At 45.2% G+C, this 15,915-nt stretch overlaps 1 protein-coding gene across 1 annotated transcript in view; it reads right to left on the bottom strand.

Annotated features, from left to right (window-relative positions):
• AATF (apoptosis antagonizing transcription factor) overlaps positions 1–15,485 on the bottom strand; it is a 54,710-nt gene extending 39,225 nt beyond the window's left edge. Inside the window, exons 1-4 of the mRNA XM_062012236.1 lie at positions 15,400–15,485; positions 13,173–13,361; positions 12,096–12,584; positions 11,329–11,466 (exon numbers count right to left, since the gene is read on the bottom strand). Of these exons, the coding sequence (XP_061868220.1) occupies positions 11,329–11,466; positions 12,096–12,584; positions 13,173–13,361; positions 15,400–15,484 (901 nt within the window). The 5' untranslated portion in view covers position 15,485. The remainder of the gene's footprint in view (positions 1–11,328; positions 11,467–12,095; positions 12,585–13,172; positions 13,362–15,399) is intronic.
• Positions 15,486–15,915: the final 430 nt, after the last annotated feature.

Below are 15,915 nucleotides of genomic sequence, written 5' to 3'. Positions count from 1 at the left end.
GGTTACAGACAAACTGGCTGTGCTGCTGGCATCCCCTCCTGCATGGACTGGCTGTGCTGCTGGCATCCCCCCCTGCATGGGCTGGCTGTGCTGCTGGCATCCCCCTGCATAGACTGGCTGTGCTGCTGGCATCCCCCTCTGCATGGGCTGGCTGTGCTGCTGGCATCCCCCCTCTGCATGGGCTGGCTGTGCTGCTAGCATCCCCCCCCTGCATGGGCTGGTTGTGCTGCTGGCATCCCCCCCTGCATGGGCTGGCTCCTGGCCATGGGGCACTAGCCCCACCAGTCCTCCCCACACACCAAGGGCAGCAGTGCCTCTGGGGCTCTGCCACGCCAGGGTCTCGCAGGCAGCACAGCTCCTGTTCTCACCCACTACTCTAGGTTCAGCATCTCCACAGCAAGGCAGCTTCCTGTGCAGGAAAAGAGCTGCACTCTTTTTTCATGACCTCTAAAAATGGGGTCTCTTCCCAAGCAGCTGCAGAGAGCGGCAGCTGGTGCAGAGCAGCACGGAGCGGCCTCACGCAGAGACGATTTGAGTCGATGGAAAAAAGCTGGTGCCTCAAGGCCAGGCTTTCAAAGGTATTCACAGAGACCCAAACAGGGGGATTCCCAAAACTGCTCCACCAGGCAAGCTCCTGACCCTGGTGCATCCGTCCAGCTGATTCAGAGTACAATGGTCAAGGACAGAATGCTAAAAATTGGGGCAAAACTCCCAGGATGTTCAGCCTATTGCTGCATGTTTGTGGCATCTTACAGGGCATGACAGGGCCCTGCTGTAGCAATGCTGCCCTACAGAAAGCTGCCTGCCTGCTCCTGCGTACCTGCTGGATGAAACACCCACAGGAGCAGCGTTACCCACACAGGACACGGATGGAACTCAGAGCCCACACCAAAGCTGGAAATTAACTACATTTTCCCCTCAATTAAATCCGAGGATCTGGCATCACAGGAACATCAGCAGCATGCAAGCTTTTAATTTTCCATGTACCACCACAGGCTGTATGAAGTGCTCACACAGAAAAGCTGGAACAATGTTTGAACCACAGTATCCAGAGCAAGGGCTGAGCTGCCAAACCCTGGGAGTTCCCCCAGGCACAGGCGCCGTGCCCAGCACACCGGTCACCTCATGCAAATAAAAAGGGAGGAGAGGAATTGAACCTCTTTCATTTTAATAGCTGCACATAATGAAAAGTATCTTTATCAGGTACGGGCATTTATCCCAACTGGATGAAGAGGAGAAATTTTCACTCCTTTTGAAGGACTGTGGGACAGGAGTTAAACTACAGGTCAAAATGGCACTCAATACGCTGGCCTGAGAACAATACTTCTCATTCAAATCCACAAGCCAGCCACTTGCACTAGTCATCCCCAGCAATTAATCCCCCAAGAAACACGTTTGATTAAATCTTTTCAAGCAAATCCTTTGCTTTGCTTTTGTTAGTTCACTTCTTGTCAACATCTATTAAAATATGCCTTTAATTCTCCCACAATCTTAAAAAACACCGATTCCACTGTCTTCAACTTTAATCAACTGTATGGCCGGCATTTTTCATTTCATAATAATGTGCTGTTTGGAATTCAAGAGGCAGGCTCAACATCAATCATTCGGCAAGAATTTTTCCACTGCAATAAATATGCAAATGAGGAAAGCCAGTCAGTCGTATTTCAGGCCCGACTTGCTAGTGTTTTAAAAAAGACACAAATTTATTAATTGCCGTTGGCCAGCGGAATCCTATTACTTTGGGCATTGATTACAAAGCTGTGTGAGTGATTATTGTGCAACTCGCAGGCTATCCAGGCATGAGGAAAAATTATTAAAGCAAGGCAGAGATTATCAACTCAGAATAACAATAAGCCTTAACATTTTAGGCCTCTAACTTCTTCAACAAAGAATTACACCAGAGCTCCAGTGTATCATAATTCTGAAGTCTGTCAGTATTACTTTTGGAGCTTGCTCTATATTCCCCAACAGCAGAGAAACGTTACCAGCCGGGAAAAGGAGGAGGGAATTCCTCCAGGTATCACATCTCAGACACGGGGCTTTGGACAACAGCTTCTCTGTAATTCCTGCTGCGTAACTCACTGTAGGAGGAACAATGTGGTGCAGGAAGGACTTGTGCTGTCTTCAGGTTTGTCCCTCTTATGCCCTGGTGCCCCAAAACCAAGAGGGTACAGAAATAAAAGGCTACTGACAAGTGTAAGACAGAAGCTACAAGAGCCAGTCTAGACTAAATTACAGGCTCGCTGCAAGCCCTTGGGCAGCAGAGACTGATCGGATTCTTTTAGAGGTGGGGCAGTTACCTACACGTTTCTCATGGACTTCAGCTAAATCCTAGCCCAAAGCACTGTAAATCTGGCCCAGTTAGTTTAGGAAATTATGGGAGTAACGTTCCCTTCATGCTTCCTAAAACACTGAGTTTGTGGAATTTTATCAAATGATGGTAGGAAAAAGGATGATTTTTCTGCTGATTGCAATAAAAAGGTCTGCTCCATACCCGAGGCCCAGTCTGCTGGTTCCATTGGAATGCAAATGATGCAAAAGCCTTTGCAGAGAGGAAAATTGTATTCCTTCGGCACAAAGGAGCCAATGCTGCAAACCCCTTTCACATAAGCAGTTCAGCTGACTCCCAAACAGTTACAGAACAGAGTCAATTTAGCCCTTTCGCTCTAATACTATTGCATTTGACAGTAAGGACAACAGAATCAGGCGTAGATGAGTTTGCTAAAAGTAAAGAAAATAACTAGATGTGCCAATAGAATGGTATTAAAATATTTTATTAGTGGGGACTGGGGGAGGGGGAAAGCTGAGAAGGGAGAGAAAGAGAAACACTTCCATGAAGTTCATGCTCTACTGATTCGCCTCAACCGTCATCTTTTGATATCAGCCCAAACCAGGGAGGGGATGGGGCTTGTAAAAATGAGATTTATAAAAACTGATGTTTTACATTACTGTAAATGTAAAGAAGCTGACAGCATGCTTTCCCCTCTCTGCCAGGCAAGAATCCCCAAGTACATATGCAAGAATGAGAAAGGAAGAAGAAATGTGAAATTTCATAGTTATCTAGATATTAAGGCCAGAAGGGAACATTATCCCATCCAGACTGACCTCCCCATATAATACCAGGCCATTAATTACATTTATCATGACAGCCACTGAGTTTCCATCTCAAGGTACCCAATTGCCAATTAATCCCAGTTAGCTGACATTTGCACATGCCTGTCTGGATGCTTTGCAAGCCTTTGTTTCCCTGCACTCTGTTGGTGGAGTATATGGACTAACATGCACGAGTATTTAGCTGAATTCAATTTAATTAGCTATTAATTATCTTGGGAAACTTAAGTGTAGGCACACCTATTGGATGTGTTTAAAGTGTGGTGTCATCCCACAGACCAGAGTTTGGGTGGATCAGGTCAACAACTTTCCTACAATTTCTTGCATTAGGATTTAAGATAGCTTGAAATGAAACCTCCAACGCCAGCAGTGTCCCACACACGTGGTTAGGGAGATAACCTAGCAAATGGGAACATTTCAATTCCACCACATCTGTGCAAAACACATAGACAAAAATTCTGCTGATAAAAGATTAAATATCACAATGGCACTCAGTGAATACGGGCAAGAGAGGTTTTTCTCCACAAAAAACCCCAAACCTGCATGTTAAATAAACTCCCTTCCCTTCTCCACTACTCCCCACAGGGATTTCTGAGCAATTCACAGACAGTAATGACAAGCTACAAAATACTTTCCTAGTACCTCATACAGTCCAAATTCTGCACATGCACAAAACATCACATCTCCCATTACCCAACTAAACAAGCACAGCACAATAGAGTTCCAAAACCTGAGCCTTTTTTCTGAAGCTTCTCACTCCCTGTATCTTCCCTCTCACTCACCAATACAGATGCTGAATGACCACCCATGAGCCCTGGAGCTTATCACCTCTACTGACCCCAGTTCTTACCAAAAGCACTCCACAGCATAGAATCATTAACAAAATCTTAAAAAAAAGGGTCTGAGTCACTCATTTATTTTAGTCAAGAGAAAAATCTTCATTAATGTCAACAGGCTTTGGCTCAGCACCAAAAAGAGTTGAATAGATTCTTCATTAGATCAGAGTGGAAAGGTGAAATTTGGGGACATCTGCATCCACATCTATTTAAAGCAAATTCAACCCTGCATGAATTGACAAGCATGATGTTTTTTGTATTCATAAAGTGTCTAGACTAATACAATTCAATTAAAATGAACTACAGTTTTAAGTGGGCTAGATCTGATCACAATAATTTACACTCAGGCTTCAAACCCAGTTCTGCTGTCACACACTTGTGAAGGCTCCCAGTAAAATCTTCAAAGCAAGAATATATTTAAGACCATGATCTTGCCTAGCACCAATTAATCCTGTAACTGCTCTATGCCTCTGGAAACTGTGTAATCTGTCTGTGCCTCAGTTCCTCCCCCACTCCCCTGTGACACCGACCCTGCTCTGAATTAATGCATCATCATCTCCAGATGTACGTACGGACACATTTTAGTTTTAAAAGTGATCCAGGAATAGAAATGATAACAAAATTACAAGCCAAGTATTGGCAGCTGATTCCTGCAGGCTTCTCTGAGAAATCCCCAGCCTGTGTCAATAAAGCACACTTCATCTGACAGCTTTTCTCTAACCACAGGTGTAAAGCGACAGCCAGGCACAGGTGAGGCAGAGGGTGAGCTGTACAGCTGCAGAGGAGGACGCTTTGCCAGATACCTTCTTTCCCACTGGAAGTGGAACAGGCCCTCCCAGACCCAAAGCAGGTTTAATTTTACCCAAAGTTAGCCAATGCTTCATCAGCTTCTTTGGTAAGACTTACCTGGCTGATGCATGGAATGGAATTTTAAAAAACCACAACAAAACAACAGGACTCAGAGTAACAGAACCCAGGAAAAATCCTCTACCAAGAGGACATGGAGAACATAAAAACATAGACTAAACAGACACTAAATAATATCTTTCCTGCTGTCTTGAGCTCCTTTTCAGTAAAATATTACAGAACTAACCCAGAAGAAAATAAAGACTCTCGGTGTAGAGCACTCACACAGAAATGTTTAATATGCAAGAATGTAAAACCAGAAAACACATGGAGGTCTCCTGCTGGCAATGAATGTAAGTGGGATTCTTAATCACATCCTTAAGAGGCCTTGTCCACAAACGTGCTGTTTAGTCACAAGGCAGAGATTTGTCACAGGAGCAGTTAAGAGACCTGGCATACCCTGAGCCCAACTCAGGCAGTTACGATTAAGGTCCACAGAGCTCCAGGTGGAAGCATAGCCCTTTACCTACACCTGAGACAAGTAACACCTTAAGGGAACAACTAATCAATGTGTAATACAACTTATCCAGCAACTGCCTATGAGCTGAAGAAACTGGCTACACTAAGATGATGAATGGTGCTTCCAGCAAACAGGTACTTCCCATACCTGTAGCACACGCTTGTTTCATCTTTCCATGTCCTTTCTTTGAATAAAGCTTCTTCACAGGACCCATTTAAAACACATAGTGAAGGAGATAAAAGATACACATGCTCTGTGTTCTGCAGTCCAAAAACTCAGGGTGGAGTCTGTCTCCAGCACAAGCTCATCTCTGCATGTGAAAAAGCCCAACACAACAGCTCCTCTGGACAGATTTCAAAAGGGATACTATAGAAATGCTGTATGATTGGGAAACAAAGTGTCTTCTGGATAATGCACCCTCCTTGAACACAAGGAACACAGGAAATCTGTCCTCCACATAGACCCAATGCCACTAGATGATAGCCACTGAGAATGAGTGTGGATGAATCACCTAGAGTAACATCCCAGGGACCAGGAAAATAAGGTATAGTTGATTAAAAGAATACAAACCAAAGCACCACTGAGAGCTGATAAAAGATGCACAATTTTCAGCAGAATTTCAAAGGCTGTATACAATTTTGCATCTGTTACCAGCAGACAAGGCACTGTGCTGGAAAGTTCAGGCCTCTGTTTGGCAGAGCTCTCTGCTGCTGCTCCCTTAATACATTAATAACCTGGGCAGGTTTGGGGATAATGGCCTTGCAAGCACATGGAGCATTCAATTTGATTTTTTTAATCTGATTCACTTTATTCAGGTTTATTTTCTTATTGATCACAAACCTTTGTGTAACTCCTCCACAGCTCTACAAAGTGTAAATAACAGTTAATATTTGTTGTCCCCACTTTTGTTCCTTCAGTGAGCAAATCCATTCTTACACACCCTGCACATCTACCTTTTACCAAAACCAGTGTTTTTATCTCGAGCTTATGCTGAAGAACAAAAATGTGGGTTTCCAGTATTTTCTCTCAATCCACTGACAGAGTCAAAGCCCCACACAAAAAAACCCCACAAAAATTCAGGCAGTAGTTCACATTTCAGGGACCTATTGAACTCTTGGGAGAGGGGAAGCATATACATATGAAAACCTGTACAACATAGTTCAAAGTATTGTGATTTCCATCACCAGCTTGTCTTTTGCAAGATCCCACCTGGGTTTCTGTATGATTTTAACTCCTCAATTCACCAAACAGAAACTGAAAACAACACATTATTCTCTTTACAAAGCTAGAACTCCCAGTTCTTTTTATGGAGCATAAAGTATGAGTCACTGAAACACTCCCAGCTCAGTACTTTTAACCAGAATTATAAGGAGAAAGTAATTAAAATGACAAGAACAGAACTACGTGACTGTATGGGGAAGCCCATCTACCCAGGCACACAGAACAACAGCTTCTACCCTTTCGTGATCGAGAGATATCATTTCTTAAAGCTCTTGTTGCCCCCTTGTCCCCCAATTAGCTGTGGGGTGTTTTTTTGTCACTGTATCGAGACTTAACATAGCAAGCCCTAAACCCAGGAACTGTTTAATTCCTGACATTTGATGTGGCTTCTCTAACGTTGCTTCCACCTCTTCTTTGGCTCTTTCTTGCCCTTGAGGTAATTTTTTGGTGACATTTTCACGAGACCCAGTTCTAACCCTCCTCCCCCTTGAAAACATACATAGAAATATGAATGGCAGGCATACAATCTGCACAGAGACACAGCACAGAAACTTGCACCTTGCACTCTTTTTCTATGTAAATAATGCAAGGATCCTGCGGGAACATGCCAGGGATTGGAATTTTTAATTAATGGGTCTCTTTAATGTGCAAATCAGGAGCAGATTGCAAATTCTGACTTGCATTGATTATGAAAAACATTAATTGAACGTGCAAGACCCCAAACAGAGGCAACTATCTCAAGCCCTGGACTAGACTGGAAGATAGGGTGCAAGAGAATACAAATGTATCTTGGAGAAACAGCAGCATGTCCCCAGCGAGAGCGGCGGGAGCTCACGTGCGCGGCGCATCAAACGGTACGCGCCGGCACGGCTCCGGCAGCTCAGCACCAAAAACCCCTCGGACTTCCTCCACGGATGCAAAAGAGGAATAAACACGAGCTCCCTGACCACAGCTTGGTCTCTAATTTGTATGTAAAAAGGAGACAGGAAAAAAAAAACCAACAACCCAAACCAACAAACCTGGAATATAATTGAAGATTTAAATAAACCCCGTAAAGGTGAGGGGAAAGAAACAGTAAGACAGTGCAAACAAAGCAATGCTGTCTCTTTAAACAGGAATTCATCCTATATAAATTATGGCCATAAACTTTTCCTGCAGTGCTGCCTAATTAATTCTTGTTCTATACACAAAGGGAAATGCTGGGTGACAAATGGGTGTGAAGCCTGAAAGCTGCCAGGTCTGCAAAACATTTTCTACTTCAATTTATAAGCAATTTTGCAGTAAATCATCCACCAGGACCTGAGATCTCAGGAATCCAAGAGTGTCCAAAGCATGCTGTATGATTTAGAAAATAAATAAAAATCATACAAAGTTACAGAAATATTAAATAAAACACTTGAGGTTTTATAACCTCCAGTCTCAAAACCTGGAAAACAAGCACAACCTTATACTTTTGACTTAGATTTGGCTTTAAAAGCACTAATGTATAGACCACTGCTGTCTGCTCTTTAACACAACTATACTCAAAGTTGGGCATATCACTACCACCACCAGCTGCACGGAGGGTTGTCACAAGTGGGAGATGGCAGAGAGGTATCTTCAATATACAAAGGACCAGTTTCCATGTCAAAACATCATCCTTCCTGTTAGCACAGAGTAGCAATTTCATGGGCAATGGAAGGCCTTGGGATAAACTCAGAGATGTGAGGGACTGGTCAGGACCTCAGAGGGAGGTCTGGATCTTTGCCCCAGCTGCTTTGTAAAACTGAACACCAAATCCTTTCCTCCTATTCCATGAAGGTGATGAAAGCATGCCAAATTTATTCCATGGATCTGGACAGAAAGGCTGAGGCTTCTCTGAAAGGAGAGTATCACCCAGTCCAATATAGTGTCAATGTCATGATTATCCCAGATCCTCTCCAGGACTGAAGTGCATCATGTACAACAAAACCATCTCAACATTCAATACATACAAAGCCCTATCCTCCACTCATCTTTAACCTTCTCATGCACAGTTCTTCTCATCTTTCCTGTCCTAGTCACAAGCTGGGAACACAACTGGAATTAGAACTCAGGAGACCAGAAATGTTTACCCAGCCCATGACATCACTGTTGAGAACCGAGTAGAAGAGTTTATAGAAGCCACCAAACCACTCAATCAACTAAACATTAAGCCTTTCATTGGAAGCTGATGCATATTGAGATTTTTTTCCCTTCTCATAAATCAAGGTGTGTCAATCATGAAAGAACTTTAAATATATTATGATGTATATTTTCAGAAAGGACTTAAGTTTCACCTCCTGAGCTGACAGGTCACGGCCCTGCTACACAGACAGGAGCTCTGTGAGTGATGACACAGCTCAGACTGCCCACAGGGTAAAGCTCTAGCTGTTGATTAGACTCAAATCCCTCTCCCAGGGCCTAACATAGCCAAGTGAGACAGAAATGGGTCTTTGCCATGTAACAACTACATTCCTAGTCTTTCAAAAGATCTTTGTGTTTACACCTACTCCTTATTCCCTGCTTGGCACACTGTAACTTCTGGAAAGAAGTTACAAGGCATGTTTGCAGGACAGCAAAATATGGCTGCATGGCACAAAGTATAGCTCACCACAAATACTATTTATTGTAACCTGCTTTGTTGTACAATTACAGATTGTAAAAAAGGAATATAACTTGGGTCCCTTAGAGAACATCAGAAAACACTAACAAAGTGGTCTAGAGGCAAAACATCCCTAAATTCATTACTTTCCATCTGTCACAGCAGAGCACTTCCTCTGCTAACTTTGCCCAGGTCACCTTTAGCACAGAATCATCAGCTAGTTTGGGTTGGAAGGGACCTTGAAGATCATTTTGTTCCAGTCTCCTGCCATGGGCACAGATACCTACCACTAGACCAGATGTGGCTCAAAGCCCCATCACACCTGACCTTGATTTATTTTCTTGCTGTCTTCAGAGATGAACTACAGAACAGGAATCCAGGCTACCAGTAACATCAGATTGTGCTGCTGCAACTTTCCTGCCCAGATTACTGGAAGAGGCCGAGGAGGGAAATCGCTGAGCAGTTATTAACAGTGGATTTTCCTTTAGTGCCCTGGACAACTGAAAGATTAACCTCTCTGCTGTACCGTGTACAGTATTATACTCCATGTTCTTGGACGTATTTTGCTTATGGGAAATATCAAAATGTCAACCATTGTTTCTGTTAAAGGTCTTTAATGATATTGCATTTTAGACCTGTAATGAAACGCGGTGCTCGGTGCAGTTTGTAATGCATCTCATTAAATACATTAATAGCATGTATTTCACTGAAAGGTCAGCTTAGTATTGTTGGGAGTTCGCCTGCTTTTTCCTTAATCACTTCATTTAAAGCAGCAGAGCTAACTTTAAAATACAAAGTATCTCACCTGCTGTAACTCCAGATAAGCTGATTAGCTACCATGTTCAGATCAGGTGTAAGCTGTAACAGGATAGTCAAAACTTGGTGTAGGGGCAAGATTCATGGTCAAGCTTGATGATGGTGAAAGTTTCTAATCCAGTTTTGAGATGATTTGTGCCAGCCCAGGCTAAAATTTCTCTGTGCAGAGGTATCACTACAGCACACTCAAACTGGCACACAGCATGGCTGCATGGATGTAGAGCCCCAAGCAAGCCAGAAGCTCAGATGACATGTCTGATATTCAGCATGAAAGGCTGTAGACACTGCTACAGTGCTTGCTACCCATTCGGGGGCTTCTCAGGCACCTGCACGAGGTGCTCACCTGTGGAGCTGAAACATTCTGGAAAGTGAGCAATATCTCAAGATTGGGAAAGATGAAATAGAAGTGAAAGGGACAACCAGCCTGGCAAGCTTGAACACACTACTGGGCTTATCTTTATTGTTCAAAATCACTGGAAGAATATCCTATAAAGTTCACTGATTTCTGACTATAGGATGACAAAAAAGAACCATGTGTGTACAAATGCTGTCATCTGTGTTGTAACAAACATGTCAGGGAGAAATGGGACACCTAACTGATACTTGCAGTAGTATTTATGCCTAAGACTAGTATACCAGACATTTTATCTCCCTGTGTATTTACCTTAGGGACAGTAAAAAAGGTGTCCAATTCTAAAAATTAAATAGACCCACACCACAGTGAAGTTGAGCAGCTGGCACCTTCCAACTGGGGCATGCACACTGTATTTGTCATATTGGAGAATCTACTACATATCTAATCAGATGAGTATCATTAACAATGATCATAAGAAATAAACAGATGAAGTAGCTCCAAGCTGAAAACATTTTTGATGTTGACTTAATAGCATAGGCCCTTCTCTCTGTGCTATACTACTCCTAGTAGGCCAAATCTTTGCACTCATGACCCAGCACAGAAGTGGTACCACAAGGTGTCTCTGGACAAAGCATACAAACTCTGCACTTCTAAATAAAGCAGTTCTAAGATATCACATGAAACTTTAATTTGATAAGCAAACTTCAGTCCCCACATGAACTAGAAAGAGCAGCATGACCTGAGCTGAGGGTTTCCAACACCAAATAAGTCCAGCAGAGATCAGCTAGGCATATACAGACATAGGTGATAGGACACATTCTCTTTGCTGGGGTAGGAAATGCTTTTTGCTTTCTGTTGGCATGGTAGCTAAATAATGACTAAGATAATACAAACCAACAGCCAATACAAGAGACACACACAACTCAGAGACTTCACTTTGCCATTAACACCTCCACACACTGGCAAAACATACTGGCTACCACAGAGTCTACTCAAAGCAGAAAGAGTAAAGAATTCTTACAGTTCTCAACGGCACTGTCAAATTGTTGTCCACCTTCCTCTCTGAAGACTGGGTAAGTGTCTGGCTGTGGAAGTCGGTTGGCTGTAATGAGTGCCTTTTGCATCTTGATTCTCCCTTCCAATAGCTGATCCCACAGTGCTTCATAATAAAGAGAAAATAAAACAATTTTAGCAAGTTAAACAGTTTAGCCTCATGAAGCAGTTGTTGCTTTACCAGCACAGGCCTTCTCCTTTGTATTAGATTGCTCCCAGTTAGGGTAAATCTTTGCATTCACTGACTCAGCACAAAATTGGTACCTCAAGGGGTCTCTGCAAAAAAACCCAACCTATCCCGTCTTATGATCCTGACTGCAATTCTGTGACCCACAAAGGAAAATCATCCCTTTGCTATACCGCTTAAGATATGCTGCAAATGCAGGTGTGATAGTTTAACAGGGGAGATCAGAAACAATTGCACTTGGCATTACATTTTGAAAAGAATCAGCATCACTGCACAGCACTACCAGTGTAAGAAATGCCCATCCCCACCAATGCCACAAGCATACTCAGTGGTGGCTCAATTAAGTCGGTGGATAAACAGGCTCTGTAACATGAGATTTTGTACCAGCAGTGACACCAGTTTGCACAGCAGGTTTGGCAGAACATTTGCAAATGACTGGGGCTGCTGTAGCAGGCACATGCAGGATGCTAACAACATGTTAACATGCTGTTTATATCATGTCAGCAAGGTGAAAGTCTTGTCAAAGTACAAAGCAAACATGCACAAACCTAGCTGGTTCTTCACAGCTTTTCCTTTTTCTACTTCTTCAGTCTCTTGTCCTTTTGAGAATGTCATCATGCCCCCATCATCTTCGATGCCTTTGGTTTCCTTTATGTTGTCATTGTTTTCACTCCCATACTCCTCCTCATCACTTCCTTCTTCCATGCTGGCATCATTTTCATCTTCCATGCTAGCACCATCTTCATCTTCCATGCTGGCACCATCTTCATCTTCCATGCTGGCACCATCTTCATCCCCCGCCTCGCTGCTTTCTACATCATCCATCCCCTCTGTAAACTTCTCAAAGTCTGTGATATTCTGGAAGCTGAACTTCGGTGCCTTGGCTTTGACAGAGGGATCTGCCTCTTCCTCATCTTCCAAGTCATCCTCCTGGTCACTGCCAGCACTGCTGGGCTTCTCCTTTGTTTTCCTGTCTAAGCTGCCATCCTCCTCTGAATCTTCACTGCCACTGTACCATTCATCTAATGCTTCTTCAGCTAACAATTAAAAGAGAAAAAAGTTACTTCCCAGCAAAATGTGCCACTTTACAGTATGTATCATCAACAGCTACAGGTTTGGGCTATTTGAGCTCCAAACTCTGTTTTATCTGTGTACAATGTTATTCTCTACTACATAACAGAAACTCAAGGACACACATATCCACAAAAAGATCTCAGTTCACATTTTCTGCAGCAATGACTTGCAGATCCATGGCTTGGCTTTTGCACGAAACATATGACAAGCAGACAAGGTGTTTAGAATGTGCTATATGCATCTTTCAAATGAGGATCTATAGGTATTTGCAGTCCCTCAGATACATCAGCTTTAAAATGGGAACTGTTTCTTTTCCTCCACACAACGTTCAGCCAGTGCACTTCAACTCACATTTGGTCAACACTGTACACTCAGTCTGCACAAGTGTCCTCCTCTTTGAGATTTCCCCTTCTCTCAGGCCAAAAAAAACCCACACCCTGAATTTGTGGAAGGCATTTGTAGCCATTTCAGGGACCTCAAGTTTGCCATGTCAGTTCAGATGGCACTAGCTCAGTTACCACTGAAAAAGTGAAACGATTGAGATTTCTTACCAGATCCTTCTTCAGATGGAGCATCTCCCCAGAGTTCTTCCTGCAAGGCTTTGCGAGAAGTAGCCTTTCCCCTGTACCTTTTATCAGCTTCCAAGAGAGAGGCCGAAGCTTTTTTCCTTATATTACCAACAGGGAAAATGTCATCTGCAGTCTCATCCTCAAACTTGTCAATCACTTTAGCAATGGTAGCTGTGCAAAGAGAAAAAGAAGAGGGAATGTTTAAACTGAGCTGAATTTCAGACTAGAGAATAAGCTTCAGGAAGAAGCCACGGAAAACTCCTCGTGCCCTGCAAACAAGAGCATACTGCAAAGGTGAGCTGGATGGCAACAGCCTCACACAACGAGTCTGGCTTTGAGAGGGAGCAAGGCTGCCTGGTGAAGGAAAGCCACTACACTGACTGTGCAAAGAGGGAAAGGTAGCTGGGGAAGCAAAAGCAAAGAAAAAGCCTTGAAGCTGAGTTTTGTGTAGACACACACCAGTGCTGCTTAGAAAGTACCAAGTAACACCGAGGAAGTAGCAGAAGACGTAAGATACCCCAAGGGTATTTTCAGAAAACATCCTACAACTTCTCTGTGGCCAGAGGTGTTCTCTCACTTGCCAGGGCAACCTTTGCAAGAAGGAAAGGAGATCTTAGGTGAACTGACCAGTTCCAATCCCCTTCTCAGTCTTCTGGGTAGAGAACTCAGCAACACTGGAAAGCCTTCACTCACTCAATGCTTACAGATTAAATGAGGAAAACTGCAATTCAGATGCACTTTGGCCTCTTGCTATACAGATGAACCACATAAATACATAAACATCTTTAAAAGGCTAAACAGAGAAAAGAATTTCACTCTGGTTATTAGCCTCTTTCACACACATCTTCTCCAAAACCCAAGAATGGAGCAGTCCATTAAGGAGAACACATCATACCACATTCCCCCCTTATTTTCATTCATGTGCAAGACACCCTGTATGCAAAATTACAGGGTTAGCTTTGTTCAGCCAATTGAGTGATCCAACTGGCTGAACATTGCTAAGTGCTCTTTTAATGTGTGTTTGAAAACGTTAATGCCTCACATATCCTGTTTACTTGAGGCAAGGGGGAAGCAAAAAGACTGCATATCTCTTGCTCATAATCAAAGCCACAAGATCAGGCCTAAATATAATCATACCAGCTACAAGAGGATGGCAAGAGGCTCAGCACCAAGGAATAACTGGGCAAGAGGGGCTGATGCAAAACGACCTGTGCCACTCCACAGATCTGGTGTTCTCAATCTTTGCACCACTGAAGTATTAAGTCTGAAACTAAATCATGGCTGGTAAAATGGGGAAACACCTCTGCCAACTACATTCATTTTCTCAATGGCTCCTAAGATGCTGCTTACAAGATGTTATTGCTCTCACATACACTTGTATAGAAGACTCAGGCTGGCTGGCACAATCTTCACCATGACTGGTGCCATAGTACCTCCTGAAGCCCACTGCTGTCAGTGTGTGAGTGTTAGCTCGCTCTCTCAGAGGTGACTGCAGGAGATATCCAACAAATGGGTCCTGTTTCATGGTGGGCTGGTCAACTCTGTGGCAGAAACTGCTCCAGAGAACATAAGTCAAGGAAGCTAAGGCATAAAGAGCTTGACTAAAACTATAAGTTGATAACTGCTCACTAGTAAGCATCAAACAAGGCATGTGCAGCTCAGGAGAGTGCCAGAGAGGAGTGTCACCAGCAACTGCAGCCCTGAGCCTCCTCCACACTCCCACAGCCACACATTGACCCAGGCAGTGCTCCTGTCCTGCTGTGCTCCTGCCCTCCTGGCCCAGGCCATGCTCCTGCTCTGCCCTGCATTTCTGGAGATTTCCATCAGGATCTGCTCCCCAGGATGGTTCCACGCAGCCTGGCCTGGGCAGTGCCTGCGCCAGGGCAGCTCTGAGGCAACACGGGGCTGAAGTATCTCCTGTTCCAGCCGCTGAGGTAGCCCCAAACCCCTGAGGTAACTCCTATCCCTGAGGTAGCTCGGGGCCCTGAGGAAGCCGCGGTGCGGCGAGCCGAGCGCCGTTCGCTGTGTGCCAGCCCGGGGCTGAGGGGAACCGAGGCGCACAGCGCGGCTGAGAGACGCCGGGCCCGGGCCTTCTCCCCGCGGCGGCGCCACGTGCGGCCGGCCCGGCGGCGCCCGGCGGCTCCCAGCCCGCCCCCCGCCAGCCCCCGCCGGCCGCAGGTGCGGACCTCTCCTCCCGGCCCTCCCTCACCTTCTTCCTGGTCGTCCTCGGGGTCGCGCAGGAAGGGCCGGGGGTTGAGCAGCTCCTCCAGCTGCCGCGCTAAGGGCGCCGCCATCTTGGCAGCGAGGGCGGGAAAGAGAGAACGGCGGGGGCGTGGCCGGCGGCTGGGGGCGGGGCCAGCGTCGGGGGCGGGGCCAGCAGCACGGGGCGGGGCAGCGCGAGGCCGGGACGCTCGCAGGGTCCTGGCGCCCGCCGCGGGGGAGCGCGGCCGGCCCGCGCAGCAGCCCGTGCCCCGTACCCGCAGCCCGCGCCCGGTACCCGCAGCCCGCGCCCGGTACCCGCAGCCCGTGCCCGCAGCCCCCAGCCGGGGAGACTGACCACGGTGCGACGCGGGAGGAGCCAGCCCAGCGAGTCTCGGAGCTTCGCGAGTGGCCGCCCTTTGTTCGGGGGGCGTCTGGGCTGCGGTGCGCGCGGTGCACAGCCCGAAATACCGGTGATAAATCGTGATCAATCGTGATAAATCGTGATACTCAAGCAGGCAGAGCC

Source organism: Colius striatus, chromosome 20 (genome assembly GCF_028858725.1).
Source record: "Colius striatus isolate bColStr4 chromosome 20, bColStr4.1.hap1, whole genome shotgun sequence".
Taxonomy (NCBI): domain Eukaryota; kingdom Metazoa; phylum Chordata; class Aves; order Coliiformes; family Coliidae; genus Colius; species Colius striatus.
Note: the sequence above shows the minus strand (reverse complement) of the source record. Positions and strands in the feature narration are given on the sequence as shown.